The following is a 25,163-nucleotide window of genomic DNA, read 5'->3' as shown; positions in this document are numbered from 1 at the left end:
AAAAGTAAATATATATTTACAATCTTTAAATTTCACACATTTGTTACTTTTACATGATCTTTATTATTTAAGAAAAACTTCTTTTAGCCATTTATATAACAGAAAAAAATAGGGAGGCCGGTAGATCATCACATATATAGCATCTAAAATATGAAAGTCCAGGGAGTTTATTATTAATGGAGTCATAAAACAGACTTAACCAAAAGTGTGTGCTAGGAAACAAGCAGTTTCACTTCAGAGACTTCATTGCAGGAACCCAGTTTCCTTAAGTGGAAAAAAGTGATTATAAATAACAGTTATCTGAAGGGTGGTTGAGAGGATTAAATGAGATCACCTATGCAAACAAATACATGTAGGTATTAAGACAACATCTGGGGTATGAAAGTTTAGTTCACACCAGAACCTTCCTTTAAGGCTTAAAAACCTCAAACAATATTTCATTCTTAATACAAGAACCAATGTTTAAAGCATAAAATCCTTAATTGGAGTGTTCAGCCCAGTTAATTATCAAAAGCTATTTATAAAATGCTTCAATATTGATGATATTAAAGCAACCAAAACTTTGTGATGCTCACAAGGTTTCGCTTCCTGGGTTATGGTCCAAAGTCATTTGCCTTCTGAGAAGATTGCAGAGATGTCAGATACTTAATTTCTCAAACACCTTGGCATCAGCCTTCTATGTTTTCTGTCTATCATAGTCTCCAACCATCTTCTTGATGTGTGACAATTTGCTCTTTAACTGCTTGCAATGATCCTTCTTACTTTTGTAATCTGCAGACTAAAAAGGGAGAAAATGAATCACATAAATTCAACAAAATAAAAACAGGTCTTCTGGGAAGGCAGAGGTGAACAAAAAAATTGAATATTTAGTCAGAGAATTGTTGGGAGTGTTAATTGAAGTAATATACTCAAGGTGCCTGGCAGTATCACTAAGCACACAGGCAGCTGATTCTGTTTGCTCAGTTGTCTTCTAACCTGGGTTTTAAAAGGATACCCCATTTCTAAAAATCTGTAAAATGACCAAGAAAACTTAGCCTTTTTGCTAACACATAATCTAAAACTGTAAGTAAAACAAGAGACTGGTGATCTCAGTTGACTAGGGAAAGGGAAGCTGAATAGGGGATAAGAGAGATGGGAAATTTTACTGTATACCCTTTAAACTCTTATTGCAAATCATGATGCCTGTAATTGATAATTTTTGTTGTTGTTGTTGTTTTTAGAAAGGGTCTCATCCTATTGCCCAGGCTGGAGTGTGGTGGTACAATTATAGCTCCCTGCAGCTCTGAACTCCTGGGTTCAAGGGATCCTTTTGCCTCAGTCTCCCTAGTAGCTAGGACCACAGGCACGTACCACAGCACCTGGATAAGTAATTTACAAAAATTTTAATATAATTGTTGTTAATGTTTTAAGTCAATAGTGACTGACATGCCAAGTGTTAGCAACGATATAGGGCAATAGGAGTCTGTAGTGGTTGATGGGAAAGTAAACTGGTACAACTACTTTGGAAGGCCATTTGACAGTATCTACTAGCGCTGGATACACAAAATGCCCATCACTTCTATGTTCAAACATTTACAAATATGTTTGAAGCTGTGATATTTTTAAATGCCAAAAATTGAGAACAACCCAAATGTTCATTAACAATAGAATGGATGAATAAAGTTGCATTTTATATACAACACTACACAGCAATAAAAATTAATCAGACGGCCAGGCGTGGTGGCTCATGCCTGTAATCCCAGCACTTTGGAAGGCTGAGGCAGGTGGATCACTTGAGGCCAGGAATTTGAGACCTGCCTGGCGAACATGGTGAAACCCCATCTCTACTAAAAATAGGAAAATTAGCCGGGTGTGGTAGTGCTTGCCTGTAATCTCAGTGGCTCAGGAGGCTGAGGCAGGAGAACTGCTTGAGGTTGCAGTGAGCTGAGATCATGCTACTGCACTCCAGCCTGGGCGACAGAGCGAGACTCTCTCAAAAAAAAATGAACCATGGCCGGGCATGGTTGCTCATGCCTGTAATCCCAGCACTTTGGGAGGCCAAGGCAGGCGATCACCTGATGTTGGGAGTTCAAGACCAGCCTGGCCAACATGGCAAAATTTTGTCTCTACTAAAAATACAAAAATTAGCCAGGCATGGTGGTGTGTGCTTGCAATCCCAGCTAGGCTGAGGCAGGAGAATTGCTTGAACCTGGGAGGCGGAGGTTGTAGTGAGCCAAGATTGCGCCACTGCACTCCATCCTGGGCAACAGAGCAAGACTCCGTCTAAAACAAAAAAATAGTAATGAACCATGAATGGACCCTTACAAACACAATACTGAGCAAAAGAAATCACACACAAAATACATACTGTATGGTTCCATTTATGTAATGTGCAAGAGAGACAAAACTCTATAATGTTAGAAGTGAGCACGGTGGACCCCTCTGCAGAGAGTGTAAACACTGGAAAGGAGTACAAGCAGGGGGTGGGGAGGTACTGGGAAATACATTTCTTGATCTGCATACACAGGTATGTAGTCAAATTGTGAAAATTCATCATGTTATATACTTTGATTTGTACACTTTTCTGTATGTATACTTCAACTTTTACAAAATACATAAAATAAAAAATGAAAAACACATAATAGAAAAGCTCTTCCTCCAGATGAGTAGGTATGGGAATTAAAAGAAAAAGAAGAAGAGGAGGAAAGTTCTTCTTAAAAGAAAGATCTTGGATACTTACTCCCTTCACTTGCTTCAGTCTATTGTATTCATCAGCAGCAGCCTATTAATGAGAGACACAAAGGAATATGTTTACTGGGGCATTTTCTCTTTCAAAAGTAACATTCCTGATGTTATACTTTGGAGCTAAAAATGACAGCTTATGACAAAAATATAAGCAATTAAAAGAACAAAGTCATAAAGCTCTTAAAACTCAGCAGGAACGTCTGAAGAAATTCAGTGAAGAGATATTTATGATACTGTATCTTTCACATTCCACTCACATAGGCAGGTAACTATCTGTTCTGCTACTTCTCATCTCTCCTCATGCCAGTCCCCATGCTACACTGACACCAGTAAGGTCTTTTAAAACACTGAGCGCTGATCAGGTAATATCCCACTACACAACTGGTCTGAGCTTCCCATTAACTTCTCTCTTCACCCAGTTTCCTACTTTTCCAGTCTCAGCACCCATCATCAGCAACTCCTTTAAAAACTGAAACATGTTAAATGCTTCAAGATTTTGATCATGTTTTCCTTATGGCTGAAATCATGCACCTCCCCCCACCCTTCTGTCTGGAAAATTCTTAATGATTCCCTCACTGTGAAGCCTCGAAAGACTTTATTTCTCCTATGAGCAGTTAAGTTATAGTGCTTTCTACACATGATACAAATACAGCATTAATCATATTGTCTAAATTGTTTAGATGTCAGTTTTTTTCTTAAAATATGAGCTCTTTGAGGGTGGGACAGGATTTTATATATCTAACCTCAGCATTTCCACATCAAAGAACAATAAGTGATCAGTACATGTTCACTAAATTAAGAAAGATCTATAACACCCTATAGAAACCATAAAGGAAATACATGAATCTAACTATACAAAGATGTGAATATATCAAAACTAAAAAGCAGATCACTTCAACTGAAAAATGGCAGAATATTTAATTTTTCAGGTGTAAGTGAGCTGTGCATCAAATGAGCCCTGAATTGTATCAGGAGGGAGACGCAGTTAGTGCAATCTCTCTGGAGGGCAATTTTGCAACAGAAGTTTAAAGATACGTACCTTCTGACTCTCAGCAATTTCACATTCTGGAATTAGTTTTAATTAGATAAGCGGGCTGGGGGCTGTGGCTCACACCTGTAATTCCAGCACTTTGGGAGGCCGAGGCAGGCAGATCACCTGAGGTCAGGAGTTCGAGACCAGCCTGACCAACATGGCAAAACCCCGTCTCTACTAAAAATACAAAAATTAGCCAGGTGTGGTGCCATATGCCTATAATCCCAGTTACTTGGGAGGCTGAGGCAGAAGAATCACTTGAACCTGGGAGGCAGAGGTTGCAGTGAGCCAAGACAGCGCCATTGCACTCCAGTGTGGGCAACAGAGCAAGACTCTGTCTCAAAAAAACAAAAACAAAAAAAAACAAAAAAACACTAGATAAGCAGACAAGAGTGCAAAAATGGAGAGGTTCACCAGTACGTACTGGTACTACTGGAGTAGGGGGAGACATACTTAAATGTCTATCCATAGAAAATGACTCTTAAATTATGATGCAACCATAAAATTGAAAGTTGTTTACCTAATTTTACACATAAAAAACTTAAAACTAAGTAGGTCTTTATTACTGATATAAAAAAAACTTGCTGTTAAGAAAAGCCAGAAATAAGCAGTGCAAGAAAGTTTTTTTTTTCTTTAAAGATAAAACACCACAATGATAAGAGTACATCAAAGGGACACAGGAAGCAACTGAAAGAGTTCCCAGCGGTCAAAGTGAGAACAATTAGAGCTACAAAATAAAGCAGCTTGGATTATAACTCACAGTATAAGACAGATATCCATGAGTCCACAGTTACATAAGTGATTGATCAATAAAGGAACAAATAAACAAGAAGAGAACTAATCTCCCTCTAAAAGGTGGTGTAACTACATTAATTTCAGTACGTATACAAAATACAGTATGAAAAGGATGGATTAAAAAAAAAAAAAACTCAGTTAATAAAACCCAGTAACTTTACATGGACAAATTCTATCTCAGCCAGGTGATCAAGGGAGGAAAAAAAAAGATAACCATAAACTGTTGATTTAAAAGACAGGAAGAAAGTAAGTGGAACATGGAAGACGATGTTTCCTTAGAGAAAGTTATATGTACCTCGGTGACTCCTGCTTGGAGAGATTGTTTTAACAACTAATATTTTGGTGATAAGGATTTCTTGATGGTAGGATTTAAGGTGATTTCTTTTTCTGTATACAATTCTGTGTTAAGTTCTTTTCTACAGAAAGAATGGCTTTATAAATAGGAAAGATAATAGGGCTATTTTATTATTTTTATTATTATCATTATTTTTGAGATGGAGTCTCACTCTGTCGCCCAGGCTGGAGTGCAATGGTGCAATCTTGGCTCACTGCAACCTCCCCCATCCTGGGTTCAAGCAATTCTCCTGCCTCAGCCTCCTGAGTAGCTGGGATTACAGGTGTCCACCACCAAGCCCTGCTATTTTTTATATTTTTAGTAGAGATGGGGTTTCGCCATGTTGGCCACGCTATTCTCAAACTCCTCACCTCAGGTGATCCACCCGCCTTGGCCTCCCAAAGTGTGGGGATTATAGCCATGAAACCACCATGCCCAGCCTGGCTATTTTAAATAGGAAAGCATAGATGTACATAGAATAGTGCTTTGTAGGGGCCGGGCACGGTGGCTCATGCCTGAAATCCCAGCACTTTGGGAGGCTGAGGTGGGCGATCACAAGGTCAGGAGATTGAGACCATCCTGGCTAACATGGTGAAACCCCGTGTCTACCAAAAAAAGAATACAAAAAATTAGCCAGGCGTGGTGGTGGCGGGCACCTGTAGTCCAGCTACTCAGGAGGCTGAGGCAGGAGAATGGTGTGAACCCCGGAGGCGGAGCTTGAAGTGAGCCAAGATCGCACCACTCCAGCCTGGGCGACAGAGCAAGACTCTGCCTCAACAAAAAGGAATAGTGCTTTGTAATTCTTAACTATTATACATTAGTTTAGTCTTCTATTAGAAAAGAATTTCATCCAAAACCCAATCTCAACTATTCTTCAATGAAACTGCAGTTTGATAATTACTAGCACATTTTAATCAACATTAATATAAAGGATGCTGTGCCTCCACAGATAAGATTCAAATTCTGCATAATATGCAAATATCAGGTTGAATTTACCATGTACTCTTCACTTTCTTCTCTATAGTCATCCAGTTCTTTATCCAAACGGGAGAGTTCTTTATTGATCTCATCAAGTTCTGATTGTAAGCTCTTGTATTCCTGTAGGCCAGTGTCAAAATTTCTCTTGTACAGTTGTCTTTGTTGATCTGAAGTGATAGGTGGATATTCCCTAAAAGGTGAGAGAAAATGACTACATATGTATCCTTAGCAGACATAAAATTCAATGCTCCTTCCTCAAAGGTAATAAAGCTGGTGGGGTATGGAGAACGACGTTTTCTTGTTTCCTTTTTGTTTCTTATGGGTAAAGAGAGAGAGAGTACAAATAAGTTCTATTAAGAGTGACTATATATTACTGTTCAAATTACTGCTCATTTTTAAAAAACTATGCCGACATAATTTGCAGAAATAATTTTGAAAATCATTTACAAAACTGAAGGTACAAGTCATAGGAACTCATTTATTCTCCATACACAGTATCAATAATGGACTACTTATGTTTCAAGTTTTTCTTTCTTTCTTTTTTTGAGACAAAGCCCGCTCTATCACCCAGGCTGGAGTGCAGTGGCACAATCTCGGCTCACTGCAACCTCTACTTCCTGGGTTCAAGCGATTTTCATCCCTCAGCCTCCATAGTAGCTGGGATTACAGGCAGCTGCCACCACGCCCAGCTAATTTTTGTATTTTAGTGGAGACGGGGTTTCACCATGTTGGCCTGGCTGGTCTCAAACTCCTGACCTCAGGTGATCCACCCGCCTCAGCCTCCTGAAGTGCTGGGATTACAGGAGTAAGCCACCACGCCTGGCCTGTTTAAAGTCTTAAAACTGAAATTCTGGAACACAAAGTCCGCTTTGATCACCACAGTGGCAGCACAGCTGACTGGAAGTGGCTGTTTCCTGCTACCACCCATAGTTTTCAGACTGGTTTATTTATTTTTTGCTCTTGTTTTTCCAAAGTGGAAATAGCTTATCTACTTCTTTCATAATAAAAAGACATTAAAATGTACATGTATAAAAACATGGGCTCATTATTAAAATAATCTGGCAATTCATTAAAGTATAAAGAAGAAAAACTGAAATTTTGTATCACATGTATCTCTCAATATGCCAGCTACTCCTTACATAGGGAGATGATGCCATCAACCCATAATCCATAGAGAAAATACTCTGAATCCTTTCACAGGACTGGAGTTTCACAATGATGTCGAATTTCAAATTTTAGATCTAACAATCTAGTATCTTCATTTTACAGAGGGGAGAAATTTAAATGATTTGATCAAAAGGGAAACAAGAATTCCGGATTTTGAAAATTTTCAGGCTGGGCACAGTAGCTCACACCTGTAATCCCAGCACTTTGGGAAGCCGAGGCGGGTGGATCACCTGAGGTCAGGAGTTTGAGACCAGCCCAGCCAACATGGTGAAACCCTGTCTCTAATAAAACCTCAAAAATTAGCCAGGCGTGGTGACACATGCCTGTAATCCCAGCTATTTGGGAGGCTGAGGCAGGAGGATTGCTTGAACCTGGGAGGCGGAGGTTGCAGTGAGCAGAGATTGTGCTACTGCACTCCAGCCTCGGCAACAGAGTGAGACTCTTATCTCAAAAAAAAAGTTTTCAGTTAAATCTTCCGTGATACAAGTTAGGTGAATATTTTACAGATAGATGACTAAGCCAGGCCAAAAACTCTTGAGGGGAGAGGGGAAGATAAAGTACCAGAATCATCAGTGAATAGGGGATCTCAAGTTACCCATGCCCCGCCTATCCTTCCTCACTCTCTGAGAAGCAATGTTTTGATTACCATTCACATTGCAAATGTTTCTGATGTGTGTCTTAGTCCTCAGAATACTTGGGCATAGGAAGGCTACACATCATAAACAAATACATTTGGTGATGGTGGGTGGACTGTAACAAAACCACGGACACACAAAGAAACTTAACCACAACTGTGGCTGAACACTAAATTGTTACCTCAATTGTTTACGAAACTCTTTGCATTAAACTTTAAAAGAAACTCTGGTCTTATCATTTTAAGCTTAACTTAAAAAATAATTGCCAGCCAGGCGCGGTGCCTCACACTTGTAATCCCAGCACTTTGGGAGGCCGAGGCGGGTGGATCACCTGAGGTCAGGATTTTTCAAGATCAGCCTGGCCAACACGGTGAAACTCGTCTCTACTAAAAATACAATTAGCCAGGCATGGTGGTGGGCGCCTGTAATCCCAGCTACTTGGGAGGCTGAGGCAGGAATCGCTTGAACCCGGAAGGCAGAGGTTGCAGCGAGCCGAGATCGTGCCATTGCACTCCAGCCTGGATGATAGAGCAAGACTCCGTCTCAAAAAAAAAAAAAAGTAGTGCCAAAGGAAAACCATAGCACTGGTCTGGGAATTTTATAATCAGTAAAACAAAGTTCCTCTACACCTGGATTTTATTTATTTGAAAGGCCTTTCTTTGGTTGTTTTTTGAGACAGGGTCTAGCTCTATCGCCCAGCCTGGGGTGCAGTGGTGCAATTAAAGCTCACTGCAGCCTTGAACTCCTGGGCTTAAGCAATCCTCCTGCCTCAGCCTCAGCCTCCTGAGTAGCTGGAACTACAGGCCCACACCACTATGCCTGGCTGGTCTTGAACTCTTAGCCTTAGCCTCCCAAAGTGCTGGGAGACCTTTCTTGCGTGACTATTGGTATAAGTAAGAGCACTGGTGAAGTTCACCAGCCACGCTATGGAAAGTTCAAAGTAGTTACTGCCAAAATTCAAAGACATGATTACTGCCAAACATTCTCTCCACTTCAATCTTTATCACAAAAGGGTGCTAAGGAAAAAACCAACCAACACCACACAAAAAACTGTCTCCAGTCCTGGTTGGCAAAGAATGAAATTACACCAGTGACCTCAATTTGGGAGGCAACAACTCCGACACCAGGTTGGTCTCCTTTAATCATCAGGAGGTGCACGTGGCCCAGGAAAAGGAGAGCTGAGTCGGTACCTGATCCAGTCCTCCTCCAGCTCATCACAGGACTCGCCGCCAGTTGTGTAGTCTGTTTCATAGTGATCTTGCTCTGTTCTCTTTGACTTTCCTGCTCTTCCCTTTGCAGAAGTCCTTTTTGAAGGTGTCTCAAAGTTACCACTGCTGCTGTAACGAGGCTGCCTGAAGTCATCCACAGGCGAAGTCACTGGAAGCTCCTGAACCACTTCAGGAACCCTAATAAAAACAGGCATCATTGTTCAGTACACTACAGCCCTTTGCCAGTGCACTGTAATCACAGAGCACAGCCATAATAAACACCAGGAGACATCTGCACACAGGTGCACTCAAGCAAGGACTTCAGACAATTGAAGTCTTGAATTGCTTGAACTTCAGTTCAAGTAATCCACCTGCCTCAACATTAGCACTGAGCAGATGCCTCGTTTTCTGCACACAATTGGACAGCAGTTCAGAGTCCTCTAATACACACAAGTAGTAGGTTCCAATTTAAAGGGGAGTAGCCATTTTTATACCTTCTAAGTACAATGGATCTCAGATTTCATTTTTAAAAGTTCAGGCTGATCTATAAGAGGTGTTTACTTGACCTGTGCCAGGGACTTACTCTACAAATGCTGTCAGGAAAATAATGATCATTCTTTTCTACAGGCTCTTCTAGTTCCCTGGAATGCTGCGTGGGGAAGAATGCACATATGCTCTTTGTAATATTAATCTTATACTACCATATATCAATTATCATATTAAGATAAAATCTTGCAAAATAAACTAAATGTCTAAACTAAAAAATTAAGAAGCTTTACATTACAATAAATTAAAGAGTTCCTTTAGGATTCTTTTTAAAATTGCTGTTAATCCTGAAGTCATGTAGAATGAATAGAAGGGTTACCATTACACACTTATTATTTTTTCTAATACAATTAAAGTTGCATCACAATTGCACATTTATAGTGTTTCAGACATAAACATGAAAATAACCCTAACTGAGGAATAAAATACCAAAGTTGAAAGTGGGAACTACTTCTGAGTAAAAGAAATACGAAGTTTCATTTTCTTGTAGAAAAGGGCAAGCACAGAAATGCTTCTCACTCTCTGAGAAGCAATGTTTTGATTACCATTCACACTGCAAATGTTTCTGATGTGTGTCTTAGTCCTCAGAATACTTGGGCATAGGAAGGTTACACATCATAAACAAATACAAAGAATGGGCCTAAGACTTTCCAAGCATCAGCCTTGGCATTCCAATCAACTATTTAAAACGTCTGAAGCATTTCTTTTTGCTGCCAATTTACATAAACTATCATACTAAGCTTTATCTTCCAGGTTTAGTCCCTTTTCTAGGTGATCCACATGTGCTTTGCTCTAACTGTTGTCAGAGTCTTAGATTTGTAAGCATACAATTTCTTGCAGACTCTAAACTTTGGGGTATGTGTGTGTAGATGCAGGTGGGGGTGGTATTTATTTCCTCTTTCAAGATTTATGGCCGAGGGCGGTAGCTCACACCTGTAATCCCAGCACTTTGGGAGGCCAAGGTGGGCAAATCCCTTGAGGCCAGGAGTTCAAGATCAGCCTGGCCAATATGGTGAAACCCCATCTCTACAAAAAATACAAAAATTAGCCGTGCATTGTGGCGGGCGTCTGTAATCCCAGCTACTCGGGAGGCTGAGGCAGAAGAATTGCTTGAACCCACGAGGCAGAGAGTGCAGTGCGCTGAGATCGTACCACTGCACTCCACCCTGGGTAAAGAATGAGATTCTGTCTCAAAAAAAAAAAAAAAAATGTATTCAGGTAATATGGCTTTGTGTGCTATGCTAAAGTTACTTCTAATGGAGGGAAAATGTGACTTTCTCCATGAGTCAATGATTAACAAGTTCCTAGACACTCTGCCAAAACTGCCAGGTACTATGCTGCTTCTTTGAGGTAGCAAAACAAAACCTTTAGAATGCAGTGGATTTATTTTAGGGGTAGGGCCAAAGAGGGAGGAAACTAAAGGGCAAAAGAAATTACAAAAAAACATAAAAAAGGGCCGGGCGCAGTGGCTCAAGCCTGTAATCCCAGCATTTTGGGAGGCCGAGACGGGCGGATCACGAGGTCAGGAGATCGAGACCATCCTGGCTAACACGGTGAAACCCCGTCTCTACTAAAAAAATACAAAAAACTAGCCGGGCGAGGTGGCGGGCGCCTGTAGTCTCAGCTACTCGGAGGCTGAGGCAGGAGAATGGCGTAAACCCGGGAGGCGGAGCTTGCAGTGAGCTGAGAACCGGCCACTGCACTCCAGCCCGGGCCACAGAGTGAGACTCTGTCTCAACAACAACAACAAAAAAAAACATAAAAAGTAAAACATCGAAGTAGGCCTCCTGCCAGAATTTTTATATTATTGATATATCTTTACCTTCGAAGTTTTCCTCCCCTCCTCCTACACCCCTTTAAAATATTAACATACTTGATCTAGCATGAAAGCTAAAAGCAAAATGTTTCACAAGAAAACTATTGACTACAGGTGTGAGCAACACCACACTGGGCTAATTTTTAATTTTTTTTGTAGAGACAGGGTCTCACTCTTTGCCCGGGCTGGGCCCTCCACATTTCCCGAGCTGCACTGATCTTTTCAGCCCAGCATGAAGTTTCCTTTCCCAAAGCTTACATAGCAAAAAGGTTCTGATTGGCCCTTTTCAGGTCACTGTCATCCTTGAAGCCAGGACAATGTTCTCTTATTAGTAAGACTTAGATATGCCTCCCAATAATGGTGGCAGCTCTAAAATACAGAGTGTATAACAAACTTCATTTCTAATAGTCATGGCATTGTTGATCATAGGTTGTTTCTCTGCTGTCACTGATTCTGTGTGTAATCAGAAAAGAAGGATTCTTATGCATGTGTTTTCAATTCAGTAATTGTCCTTAACACTTGACATGCATAGAGTACTGAGCCAGGTGACCCTGGGAAGACCAGGTCCATGTTCTCACGGAGGCTGCAAAACAGGGGTGGTGGAAAGTGCACAACTCCACTGAGAGTCAGGGCAAGGTAGGAGCAATAAAGGCAGCATGAAGGAGTGTGTGTGAGAATGAAACAAATGACTGAAGAATAAAAACAAGCCGGCCAGGTGCGGTAGCTCACACTTGTAATCCAGCACTTTGGAAGGCTGAGGCAGGGGGATCACTTGAGGTCAGGAGTTTGAGACCAGTCTGGCTAACACGGTGAAACCCTCGTCTCTACTAAAAATACAAAAATTAGCCAGGCATGGTGGTGCACGCCTGTGATCCCAGCTACTCGGGAGGTTGAGGTGGGAGGATCACTTGAACCTGAGAGGTGGAGGTTGCAATGAACCAAGATTGTGCCAAGCCTCCAGCCTGGGTGACAGAGCAAGTCTCCATTTCAAAAAAACCAACAACAACAAAAACCCAGGCGTGGCTGCATGCACATGTAGTATTAGCTACTCAGGAGGCTGAGGTAGAAGGATCACTTGAGTGTAATAATTTGAGGATTCAGTGAGCTATGATCACACCACTGGACTCCAGCCTCACTGGACTCCAGCCTGTGTGAAACAGTGAGACTCTATCTCTGAAAAGTAAAAATAAATAAATAAATAAATAAATGTAGATGGCTATCCTGTCACAACAGAAGCTGAACTGAGAATAAAGCCAACATACTGACAGATGAAAGCACGTAAGAGCCCTGCTATCTTCTGAATCCCTCGATTATGCCATGACTGAAGCTAGAGACATCCTTGGGCCTCATGTGACTCATAATTCCTCCTTTTGCTTAAGCTATTTTTTTTCATGATTTTTTAAAAAATTGAGACAGAGTCTCCCTATGTTGCCCAGGCTGGTCTCGAAATCCTGGCCTCAAGCAATATTCCCACCTCATTGGCCTCCCAAAGTGCTGGGATTATCAGCTTGAACCACCATGCCCTGTCTTAAACTAGTTTAAACTGGGCTTCTATAATTCCTCTAACTTGCATAAAAGTCCTAACATCATCCTACCAGCCTATTGCTACCAAACAATAGTCTCATTTGGCAATGCAAGGAGTCAGTCTTTGAAAGTTTTGCATTGCAGCAACATTCAACTTCCTTGATTTACGAAGGGTAATTCAACCTGGGTGTGGACAGGATAGTAGACAGTGTACCTAATAGGGCTCTCCCAAGTTCGTTTAGTAAGTTTGGAGAGGCAACCATCTTCAGCTAAATTCTGGTGTCCCCTGATGCAGGATTAATTCTCATAGCCAACTGCCTTAAAATTCTAAGGTATAGGACATTATAAGCAAAAGCAACCAGATATGAGAGTAAATTGCATGATTCCATTTTATGTAAGTTCACTAACAAATGGTGACAGACATCAAAATAGCGGTTACCTTAGGATGGGTGTGGGTGGGTATTGATGGAGAAAGGGCACATGGGGACCTTATGTGGGGCTCAAAATGTATCTTGGTGGTGGGAGTTAAGTTCATATATGGGAAAACTCATCAAGTTGTATACTCAAGATTAGTGTTCTTTTTATGGAATGTACATTATGCGTTGGGAGAAAAAAAATCTTAATACTGAGTTACCTCATCCTTAGCATAGATGGATGGATAGACACAATGTTCTCCATCTAACTCCTTCTCTATCCACTAGAGTGGTGAGGAAGAGAGGTGCTCATGGGTTACTAAGCACTTGCGAGAATGCCTTAGGAAAGACAGGCTATGACTTATGTGTTCTTATTCCCATTCAAGTGGATGTCCTCTGAGTCCTCTACAGCACTCAGCACTCTACTGTGAACAACACTTGACAATTTCTATTGCCCCCCAGAAGCTGTAAAATACTTCCATCATTACCATGCTCTGGGGGAGATACTGTGCATTTGTATCTCCTAATACCACTCCCATTCACCCATTCATCTGGGTTCTAAAATGAAGCATCATGTTTGCATTTTCCAGACTTTCAAAAAAAATTCTGGGGCATAAGTTCAGAGTAGAAACTAGTACAACCCTTATGAAATAAAATTTTTACATCTATCAAAATGAAAAAATGCACACTTATTTTAGCTCAGCAATTCTGCTTGTAGTATTTATCCTCCAGATACATTCACATATGTATAAAGTGATAAATGTATAAGGTTATTCCTTAGAGTGGTCTGTAATAACAAAACATTGGGGGAAGTGTGCATCATATAGAATTAATACATTAAGTATACCAGCCGGGTGCGGTGGCTCACACCTGTAATCCCAGCACTTTAGAAGGCCGAGGCGGGCGGATCACCTGAGGTCAGGAGTTCGAGACCAGCCTGGCCAACATGACAAAACCCCGTCTCTACTAAAAATTAGCCGGGCGTGGTGGTGGATGCCCGTAATCCCAGCTACTCAGAAGGCTAAGGCAGGAGAATCACTTGAACCTGGGAGGCAGAGGTTGCAGTGAGCCGAGATCACACCACTGCACTCCAGCCTAGGCAACAGAGTGAGACTCCGCCTCAAAAAATAATAATTAAATAAAGTATACCTATTTGATAGAATATTATACAGCTATAAAACAGAACAGTGCTTCTTCTTGGTTATAATTTAAAAAATAAAACAGAATCAGTCAACTCATTGCATACTGATATGGACAATATCCAAGATAAAATATATTGCTAATGATACTTTTGGTATGCTAATATTTTCTTTTTCTTTGTTTCGAAACAGGGTCTTGCTGTGTCACCCAGACTGAAGTGGAGTCGCACGGTCTTGGCTCACTGCAGGCTCGACCTCCTGGGCTCAATCAATCCTCTCACCTCAGCCTCCCAATAGCTAGGACTAGAGAGGCACGTGCCACCAGAGAGGCATGTGCCACCATACCTGGCAAATCTTTATATTTTTTGTAGAGAGGGGGTTTAGCAATACTGCCCAGGGTGTTCTCGAACTCCTAGGCTCAAGCAATCCACCCACCTCAGCCTCCCCAAGTGCTAGAATTACAGGCTTGAGCCACTGTGCCCAGCTCTGGTATGCTAGTATTTTAACAGGGGAGTGGGGGAAATCAATGTACTTTGGCCAGGATCTTTATGTTTTAAAATCTCAGGAGAAATATAAAAGAAAGTGATGACATTAGTTGCCTCAGGGGAGAGGAACTAGGTAGCTGATACCTTTTGTCCCTTTTAAATTTTACACTACCTAAGGTATTCAAGAATAAGAAAGATTAATATTTAAGGAATAAGATTTTCAAATTAATTTCATATGAATTTGTGAAACTATCCTGGTTTTCGTGAAAAGGGACACCACCTAGGAATGCTGTGTAAGCATGCAGGCCTCACAATTTAGAGGCACAGCTGGTGCCAAGATGCAGTATAGACAGACATTTTGTGTGTATGAAAGTTCTGCAAATCGGTCCTTTTATAGTTCATGAGCATGATGACTGGGTGTTCACACCCATGTGTAAAATGTGCCACCCTCAAACTTTATCACAATATTGGCAGATTACCCGTGTGACATGAAAAAGAAGAGGAAAAAAAAAAAGCCCTGCAAATCATAGCTTAAAAATTTTAGAGGTTGGCCGGGCGCGGTGGCTCAAGCCTGTAATCCCAGCACTTTGGGAGGCCGAGACGGGCGGATCACGAGGTCAGGAGATCGAGACCATCCTGGCTAACATGGTGAAACCCCGTCTCTACTAAAATACAAAAAAACTAGCCGGGCGAGGTGGCGGGTGCCTGTAGTCCCAGCTACTTGGGAGGCTGAGGCAGGAGAATAGCGGGAACCCGGGAGGTGGAGCTTGCAGTGAGCTGAGATCCCGCCACTGCACTCCAGCCTGGGCGACAGAGCGAGACTCTGTCTCAAAAAAAAAAAAAAAAAAATTTAGAGGTTGAGGCAGGAGGATCACTTAAGGCCAGGAGTTCAAGACTATCCTGGGCAACAAAACAAGACCCCTTCTCTATAAAAATAAAAAATTAGCCAGGCATAGTGGCACACACCTGTGGTCCTGGCTAAAGTGAGCTATGAGGCAAGAGGACGGCTTGAGCCCACGAGTTCAAGGCCACAGTGAGCTATGATCACACCACTGCACTATAGGTCTGGGTGACAGAGTGAAACAGCGTCTCAAACAAATGATGAAAAAAAAACTTAGAAGGACTGCATCTCTTTTGTGTACCCTTGTCCCTAACAGTCTCAAGTGCTTTAGTTTTTGTCAAAATCCAAAGAGAAGAAACAGAGAAAAAGTGCTTTCTCCAAATCATTCACAATTGAAATCAACAGCAAGATCAAATCTGAATACCAAAACAACTATGCACTCAGAGTAAATCTCATATATCATGGCCCACTAATCACGAGTCGGGCGTTGCAGATGAAACTTCAAAGTAGGTGAGGTGTGGTGGCTCACGCCTGTAATGCCCACACTTTGGGAGGCCAAGACCGGTAGATCACCTGAAGTCAGGAGTTCGAGACCAACCTGGCCAACGTGGTGAAACCCCGGCTCTACTAAAAATACAAAAATTAGCCAGGCATGGTGGCATGCGCCTGTAATCCCAGCTACTAGGAGGAGGCTGAGGCAGGAGAATCATTGGAACCCAGGAGGCGGAGGTTGCAGTGAACCAAGATTGAACCACCGTACTCCAGCCCAGGCAACAGAGTGAGACTCAGTCTCAAAAAAACAAAAAAAAAAAAAAAAAAAAAAAAACAAAAAAAAAAACACTTCGAAGTAACAAAAAAGTTATTTTCAGTAGATAGACTTTTAACATAGACATTCCAACTAGCTGAAAGGAAGTTTTTTGGGCTTTTTCAGCCTCCAAAGGAACCTGGAGTTCTAGAATTACAGTCACAAAGTCGTAAGGGCATTTTAGTGAACGATGGACTAATAAAAGTACACGGCAAATGCAATTACATACAGTATATAATACTTGACAATAAACAACTATGCTACTGGTTTATGTATTTACACTATGTTTTTTATTATTGGATTCCTTCAACTTATTAAAAAAAAAGAGTTGAAAGAGAAAAAAAAAGTTAAAAGAGGCTCAGACAGGTGCTTCAGGAGATATTCTAGAAGAAAGCACTGTTACCACTGAAGATGACAGCTCTGGGTATGTTATTGGCCCTGATAACCTTCCAGTGCAACAAGACGTAGAAATGGAAGACAGTGATATTAATGTAGGCCTAGGCAAATGTGTATGTTTGAATCTTAGCTTTGGGTTTTTTTGTGTGTGTTTTTGTTTGTTGTTTGTTTGTTTTGAGATAGGGTCTCTGTTGCCCAGGCTGGAGGGCAGTGGTGCAATCACAGCTCACTGCAGCCTCCCAAAGTGGTGGGATTACAGGCATGAGCCACTGCACCCAATCTGTATCTTAGTTTTTAACAAAAAAGCGTAGAAATTAAAATAAAATTTACGTGGTAAAAATAGAAAACAGCACTTTGGGAGGCCAAAGTGGGAGGATCACTTGAGGTCAACAGTCTAAGAACAGCCTGGTGGCAAGGCATGGTGGCTCATGCCTGTAATCCCAGCACTTTGGGAAGCCGAGGCAGGCAGATCACTTGAGCCCAGGAGTTCGAGACCAGCCTGGGCAACATAGCGAGACCCTGTCTCTACAAAAAAAATAGAAAAAAATTAGCTGGGCATGGTAGAGCACATGTAGTCCCAGCTACTGAGGTGACTAAAGTGGGAGGATCGCTTGAGCCTGGGAGGTCAAGGCTACAGTGAGCTGTGATCACAGCACTGCACCCCAGCCTGGGTGACAGATTGAGACCATGTCTCTACCAAAAAAACAAAACAAAACAACAACAAAAAAAAAAAAAAACAAAGCTTATAGAATAAGGCAATTATTTCTCTATATCTATACAATGTAGGTATGGGTTTTTTGGCCTTTTTTTTTTTTTTTTTTTTTTTTTCTCCTGTCTCACTATATTACCCAGGCTGGATTTGAGCTCCTGGGCTTAAGTGTGATCCCTCCCACCTCAGCCTCCCAATTAGCTGGGACTGCTGGTGTGCACCACTGTACCAGGCTTTGTGATTCTGTTTTTCGTTGTTGTTTTTTTGAATTTTTTTAAAACAGAGTTTCACTCTGTCACCCAGGCTGGAGTGCACTGGTGCAATCTCAGCTCACTGCAACCTCCACCTCCCAGGTTCAAGCGATTCTCCTGCTGCAGCCTTCCTGAGTAGCTGGGATTACAGGCATACGCCACCATGCCCGGCTAATTTGTATTTTTAGTAGAGATGGGGTTTCTCCATGTTAGTCGGGCTGGTCTTGAACTCCCGACCTCAGGCGATCCGCCTGTCTCGGCTTCCCAAAGTGCTGGGATTATAGGCGTGAGCCACCGCACCCAGCCAAGATCTACCATTTTTTATCTTTTATATTTACTGTAACTTTTTTGTGTTTAGATATACAAATATCACTGTATTACCTCTGCCTAGAGTATTCGGTATATTAACATGCTGTCTGCATTTGTAGCGTAGGAGCAAGAAGCTATGCCACATAAGCAGGCTATCCATCTAGGTTTGTGTTAAGTACACTGTGATGTTCACTCAAGGATGAAATTGCCTAAAGACACGCTTCTCTGTATTCCCATCGTTAAACAATGCATGACTATATATGTAAAAATACCGATTTTATCATCCTTAGGCAAAAATTACATCCCCGTCCATACCAATTACCTCCAATATTCTCCTCTCACTAGTCATTAGGTGGAATTAGAATTGGGCTTTAGGGTAAGTGTTTCCACCACAGAGATATCATTTCAATAATCATATGGCACCTACCCTAGGCCAGACGTTCACTAAAGTTTCATATCTCCCAGCAATACTGAGGACCTAGCACAGCAAATGAAATACCACAATTCCTGGATTCAAATGAAGTCTTCCAGTTTAACAGAAATGTATGTGGACAGGGTTGATTAATGTGCAGTGTCCTCCTTCTGTTTATGAGATCCAACAATTTCAGGCAAAAGGAGAGGCTGAGCACAGCACTGACCTCTGCTTAGTCACTTCCTCTCACCCTCACCTAAACTTCAAAACCAGAAATAGCAGAACCACATTCCTAGAGTGAAAGAACCCAACCCAGCCTTTCAATTAAACAAGCAAGTGAAAAGAAGCATTTTCAACTTAGAAGGGAAAGAGAACCCCACCCTCCTCGTCCTGGTCTTCCAAGTAGCCGTAGGCCTCTCTACCAACAAAGCAAAGATTCTTGTAATACCAAGATCCAGATCCAGCTTTTGTGTGCACTGCTGGATACTTTTTTAAGCAGAAAGGTACAAAAACCAATTATGTGCAAATACTCATTTTTATACTCAGTCTATCAAACTAAGAGAGACGCTACTTACGGCGTGGATTTATAGGAAGACTCTGGATAAAACCGCTTGTCATTCACTTTGCCATTGGAAGAGTATGCCATGGGACTGTCAACTCTTTCCGCATAGTCAGATGGGGGTGGAGGCACGTCCTGTGTGTCTGCAGACACATTTTTAACCTTAAAAAACCCCAAGAGATAGTTATTATTTATCTTGTAATGAAAAGGGGGCATACACTGAAGAAAATTATCTTATATGCATTATCTAGTATTTATGTGGCCCATTAATGCTATTAACGCTAATAATAAAAAGGCAATCATGGCCGGGCGCGGTGGCTCAAGCCTGTAATCCCAGCACTTTGGGAGGCCGAGACGGGCGGATCACGAGGTCAGGAGATCGAGACCATCCTGGCTAACACGGTGAAACCCCGTCTCTACTAAAAAATACAAAAAACTAGCCGGGCGTGGTGGTGGGCGCCTGTACTCCCAGCTACTCGGGAGGCTGAGGTATGAGAATGGCGTGAACCCAGGAGGCAGAGCTTGCAGTAAGCTGAGATCCGGCCACAGTACTCCAGCCTGGGTGACAGAGCGAGACTCCGCCTCAAAAAAAAAAAAAAAAAGGCAATCATTACAGGTTAATAGTCAAATCCACTTTTTAATAGACATATAAATAGTGCTACTGCTAGTTGAAACAAGTATATTACCAAGAAGAAAAATCTGATCACCTCGTTCTCATCCTAATGTGATTAGGTTTAATATTATCCATGGCAATTTCCCACCTCCATATTAGGAAGACTGGTCGGTCTTATTATCTCACACCCACATTAAAAAGACCATTCTCATTTAACGTAAGCTAGGTCCAGGTTAGGAGAATTTTCATTTCTAACAAGCTCTCAGGTAATGCTATGTTGCTGTCTGTGCACCACACTTGGAAAAGCACTAATCTAGAACAAAGTACACTGGTGGTTCTTAATCCATTCATCTCTCAACGTGGAATGTTAAAACCACAGAAGAAATTAAGCAGTTCAAGCTGACTTCTGCTCTTTTAATAAGAGATTTGTTTATTCTCCCTTAATGTAGGTTCTCAATGGCTCTATTACTAATAGCCTACACAATATATCACACCACATCAGTGCCTTCCCTTTTCACTTTCCTTATTTCATTGTGATGTGTAAGTGAATTCATCCTACAGAAGTAACATGCATTAGAAATTACGCCTTAATAGGCTGGGTGCAGTGGCTCACGCCTGTAATCCCAGCACTTTGGAAGGCCGAGGCAGGTGGATCACGAGGTCAGGCGATCGAGACCATCCTGGCTAACATGGCGAAACCCTGTTTCTACTAAAAACACACACACACAGGCACAAAATTAGCCGGGCGTGGTGGCATGCGCCTGTAGTCCCAGCTACTCAGGAGGCGGAGGCAGGAGAATCGCTTGAACTGGAGAGGCAGAGGTTGCAGTGAGCAGAGATTGTGCCACTGCACTCCGGCCTGGCCGACAGTGAGACCGTCTCAAAAAAAAGAAAGAAAGAAATTATGCCTTAATGTTAAATACATATACAAGTTCTTCTTATCTGAGGAATGTAAGCCCTTTTTTAAAACTTATCAGGCCCGGAGAGGCATTAAAATGAAACAGCAATCAAGTCCTACTTCCCCCTTGAGCTATGTAGTTATCTCTAGAAACTGCATAACCTAACAATGCTACACACTGGGCACCATAACCCTGCTATAGCTCAACATGTAACAACGTTATTTCTGTAAACCAATGAGAATTCCTGATGAATAACTTTGTTTCTGCCCACTCCTTGTGCCCCTCTTTTGACTTTAAAAACTTGCTTATAAAAAAGGCTGAATGGAACACTCCCCAGGGCAGCTTGGAAGCATGTCCCAGGCAGCTGTTCTCAACTTTGGCCCAAATAAACTCTCTATATTAATTTTGCCTCAGGTTCTTCCCTTAGGTCAACGTTAACATGGAAGGCTTACCACAGAACCTTTGGGATAAAAAATTTAAACATAAAAAGCACAGCCAATTAGACTCCCAACACTGTTTTACATAGAGAGAGAGAGAGAGAGAAAGAGAGAAAGAGAGAGAGAGAGAAAGAGAGAAAGAGAGAGAGAGACGGAGTCTCACCCTGTCACCCAGGCTGGAGTGCAGTGGTGCGATCTCGGCTCACTGCAACCTCCGCCTCCCGGGTTCAAGAGATTCTCCTGCTTCAGCCTTCTGAGTAGCTGGGATTACAGGCGCCCGCCAACATGCCTGGCTAATTTTTGTATTTTTAGTAGAGTCAGGGCCTAACCATGTTGGCCAAGCTGGTCTCCAACTCCTGACCTCAAATGATCCACCCACCTTGGCCTCCCAAAGTGCTAGGATTACAGGCGTGAGCCACTCCGCCCGGCCACTGTTAAGATTTTATGTTTTATGTTACAGCTCCAACACTCTTGACATTTCACCTAATAGTCTTTAATTACATATCACTCTGTAATTGAGAAAAAAAAATTGGAAAAAAAAAAATCAAAGACCTCAAACAAGTGCTAACCCTAGATGAATCATTTAGTTGTTTTAAGGCAAAGGAATAGAAATAAAGGGTGGAAAAAAACTAAATCTACAAATCATTTCTGGGAAAAAGAGCTGCTATTCAAAAGGGTAGAACCGCTTTAGCTTTGCGATAGGATCAATGGCATTTTAGCCAGGTTTGGTACACGTGCCCATAGTGTCAGTTACTCGGGAGGCTGAGATGGGAAGACCTCTTGAGCCTGAGAGACGGAGGCTGCAGTGAGCTCTGATTGTGCCACTGCACTCCAACCTGGGTGACAGAATGAGACCCTGTCTCAAATACATACACAAACAACCAATGGCATCAGATTATCTGGGCTCACCCCAGATCTGCCAACCACAAATTCTATAAAGCCTCAGTTTTCATGTGGAAAAAAAAGAAGAAGAAGAAGAAGAAGAAGAAGAAAACTAGTACATAAAGTTATTTTGACGATTAAATGAGGTGACAAGGTATCACATTTACCACAGTGCCTTTAAACACAGTAAAAATTCAAAAGATGCTGGATTTTGGAATTAAGGCCACTGGATCTGATCAAATTAATTTTTACAAGAATTTAGAGGTGGCAGAAGACCTTTATTTGGATGATTTTGCTATTATAAAGCCTTACAATTAAGTTCAGCTTCAATACAGTGTATCTTCCTGCAATACACATTCCTTACATCTTAACTTTCCCATTCTTAGTAGCATTAAAACACAAGATGCACTCTCCTGACTTATCCAGGCAGTACTGCATGCAGAAAGATATTTACCTACCCCTCAAAGTACATAGGGGTATTCTTGATTGTTTAACATTCAGAGTCAGAAAGGAATAGAATCATTTCCCTCTGAAAGTGGAATTTGGCAGCAACTGCGAAACCAGTGGGTGGGTTACCACGGAGTGTGCTCAGATCCCACCACAGGGGGGACGGGAGGGGAGCACTCTTGGTTCCCACAGAATTCCTTACAACAAAAGTTTACAGCAGAAGTTGCCAAGCTTCACAGACAAATGCTTCATCAAATCAAAGCCTATTCTTAATCCAATACCTCATCAGAATTTAAAAATGCTTCCTTTGCTTAAAAACCCATTTTATACTTCTCTAGGTCCCACCCCCTCCTCACAGCGTGAGCTTTTGCAGAGTCTGGGTATCTTTTCAGAGATTTCTTACTGGCTAGAATGCCCTTCCCCTTTTGCCAGCTATTCCTTAATTGGGCTTCAATTCTTGGCTCACGTGCCACCACCTCCTCCTCATACAAGCCCCTCCTGGATGAGGCACCAACCTGTGCTATTTCCCTACAACTGTGCATACAAACCTCCCACCAAATCACTTACACACTGCCGAACAATGGCTTGCTCACCTATCTCATTTCAGTAGGCAGTGGACTGGGCTTAAGCCACCACTATCTGACTGCTTACAATGAGCCAAATATTGAAGTGACAGATCATTTAGTAGGCATGGCTCTACAGACAAATATCATTTCTTTTTCAGAAATGAGGAAGCTGTGGCTCAGGGAGTTAGACAACTTTCCCAAGAACCTAGACATAGAAAATGGAAGTGAGCTGAGATCCGACCACTGCACTCAGCCTGGGTGACAGAGCGAGACTCTGTCTCAAAAAAAAAAAAAAAAAAAAAAAGGAAGGGTTGGCAGTCTCCTGCTTTCCTCTTCGAGTCTCCAAAGTACCACACAGTGTCTGGCACAAATCGGGAGCCCCAAGTTGCTGCATAAAGGTTACCTCATTGATAACTGTTATATTCCTACATGTATACCGAGGTATCTTATCAATGAGGCACGCTGAGCTGACCTTTCTCTCTTAGCGTCAGCAGAACTGGACTAGCTTGACCACTGATTCCACCCTCCAGCACAGATCTTTGATTAAACCTTTTCTATACACGTGCATAATAAATTCCAAAGCAGTGCTCCCTTCGGCAGCACGTATATAAAGCTGAACAATACAGGAAAGGTTAGCATGGCTCCTGGGCAAGGATGGCACCCAAATTCATGAAACATTCCACATGTATATTTTTTTTAATTCTGAGCCAGCTATGATGCCACTCCAAGAGTCTAGAGGCAATGGCAAAATATATTTGAAAAACAAAATATATTTGAAAAGATCATTTTTTCCCTCTTTACGCTTCAATTTTCTGAAAAGGCTAAACTATTTTTTCCTCTAACCCACTTAATGGTATCAATGCAAAGTAAGTATAAACCCAGTATCTGTGGCTTTTGAAGGACAGTAGGAAAGTAGAAGGGGGTTGGAGGGGGCAATACAAAGTGAACAGGTGCTCATTTCTACAAGGAGTCCCCAACTTGTATTTCCTATTATGAGAGAAAGGACTTCTGAATTTCACTGTTATTACCGATAGGATCCCCAGTCAGCTCATAAAACTCAATGATGTAGTTAAAGTTCTCTTAAAAAAGAAAAAAAAAAGATTTTAATTTTCAGTAAGATTTTTTTTTCTTAAGAGATGAGGCCTTGCTATGTTGCCCAGGCTGGACTTGAACTCCTGGACTCATGCAATCCTCCTACCCCGGCCTCCTGAGTAGCTGGGACTACAGGCTCACACCACTACACCTCGCTTTTAAAGAATGAGAACTTGAGAAAACCAGCTAGGCATAATTCTAAACAGTAAAATGTCTTTGTAACAATTTTCCCTTAAGTAACTTGAGGATATCTCTAAGAAATTAGGGACAGAAGAAAGTAGGATGAAAACACAAATTAAAGATTTCTCTAGGCCGGGCATGGTAGCTGATACCTGTAATCCCAGTACTTTGGGAGGCTGAGGCAGGAGCGATCACCTGAAGTCGGAAGTTCGAGACCAGTCTGGCCAACATGGTGAAACCCCATCTCTACTAAAAATACAAATATTAGCCAGGCATGGTGGCGCATGCCTGTAATCCCAGCTACTTGAAGGCTGAGGCAGGAGAATCGCTTGCACCCAGGAGGTGGAGGAGCAGTGTGCTGAGATCACACCACTGCACTCCAGCCTGGGTGACAGATTCCATCTCAAAAAAAAAAAAAGGTAACTCAGACTTACTCTTGAAATTACATTCAAAAAGGACAAGCGCTCACACTAAACATGCTTAAGGAGTACGAATTATTAATTTAGGGGATAAGCAGGGAAGTTTTATTTTTTTATTTTTTTATTTTTTTTTTTGAGACGGAGTCTCGCTCTGTCGCCGGGGCTGGAGTGCAGTGGCCGGACCTCAGCTCACTGCAAGCTCCGCCTCCCAGGTTCATGGGTTCATGCCATTCTCCTGCCTCAGCCTCCCGAGTAGCTGGGACTACAGGCGCCCGCCACCTCGCCCGGCTAGTTTTTTGTATTTTTTTTTTTAGTAGAGACGGGGTTTCACAGTGTTAGCCAGGATGGTCTCGATCTCCTGACCTCGTGATCCGCCCGTCTCGGCCTCCCAAAGTACTGGGTGGGATTACAGGCTTGAGCCACCGCGCCCGGCCGGAAGTTTTATTAAGATTCTTATTCCAATCAAGAAAGAACTTCAGTATTTCCAAAATAGCAAAATGAAATATCACTTTTTTTTTTTTTTTGAGACAGAGTTTCGCTCTTTTGCCC

General features: G+C 41.9%; 1 protein-coding gene across 2 annotated transcripts in view; it reads right to left on the bottom strand.

Moving 5' to 3' along the window:
* Positions 1 to 25,163, bottom strand: part of OCLN (occludin) — a 66,455-nt gene continuing 41,292 nt past the window's right edge. For both annotated transcript variants that reach the window (XM_017890636.1, XM_017890635.1), the window contains exons 5-9: positions 19,096 to 19,241; positions 8,857 to 9,072; positions 5,883 to 6,054; positions 2,720 to 2,761; positions 1 to 778 (exon numbers count right to left, since the gene is read on the bottom strand). In XM_017890636.1, coding sequence (XP_017746125.1) covers positions 677 to 778; positions 2,720 to 2,761; positions 5,883 to 6,054; positions 8,857 to 9,072; positions 19,096 to 19,241 — 678 coding nt within the window. In that variant the 3' untranslated portion in view covers positions 1 to 676. The remainder of the gene's footprint in view (positions 779 to 2,719; positions 2,762 to 5,882; positions 6,055 to 8,856; positions 9,073 to 19,095; positions 19,242 to 25,163) is intronic.

This window comes from Rhinopithecus bieti, unplaced genomic scaffold, assembly GCF_001698545.2.
Source record: "Rhinopithecus bieti isolate Rb0 unplaced genomic scaffold, ASM169854v2 scaffold_18354, whole genome shotgun sequence".
Lineage (NCBI taxonomy): Eukaryota > Metazoa > Chordata > Mammalia > Primates > Cercopithecidae > Rhinopithecus > Rhinopithecus bieti.
Note: the sequence above shows the minus strand (reverse complement) of the source record. Positions and strands in the feature narration are given on the sequence as shown.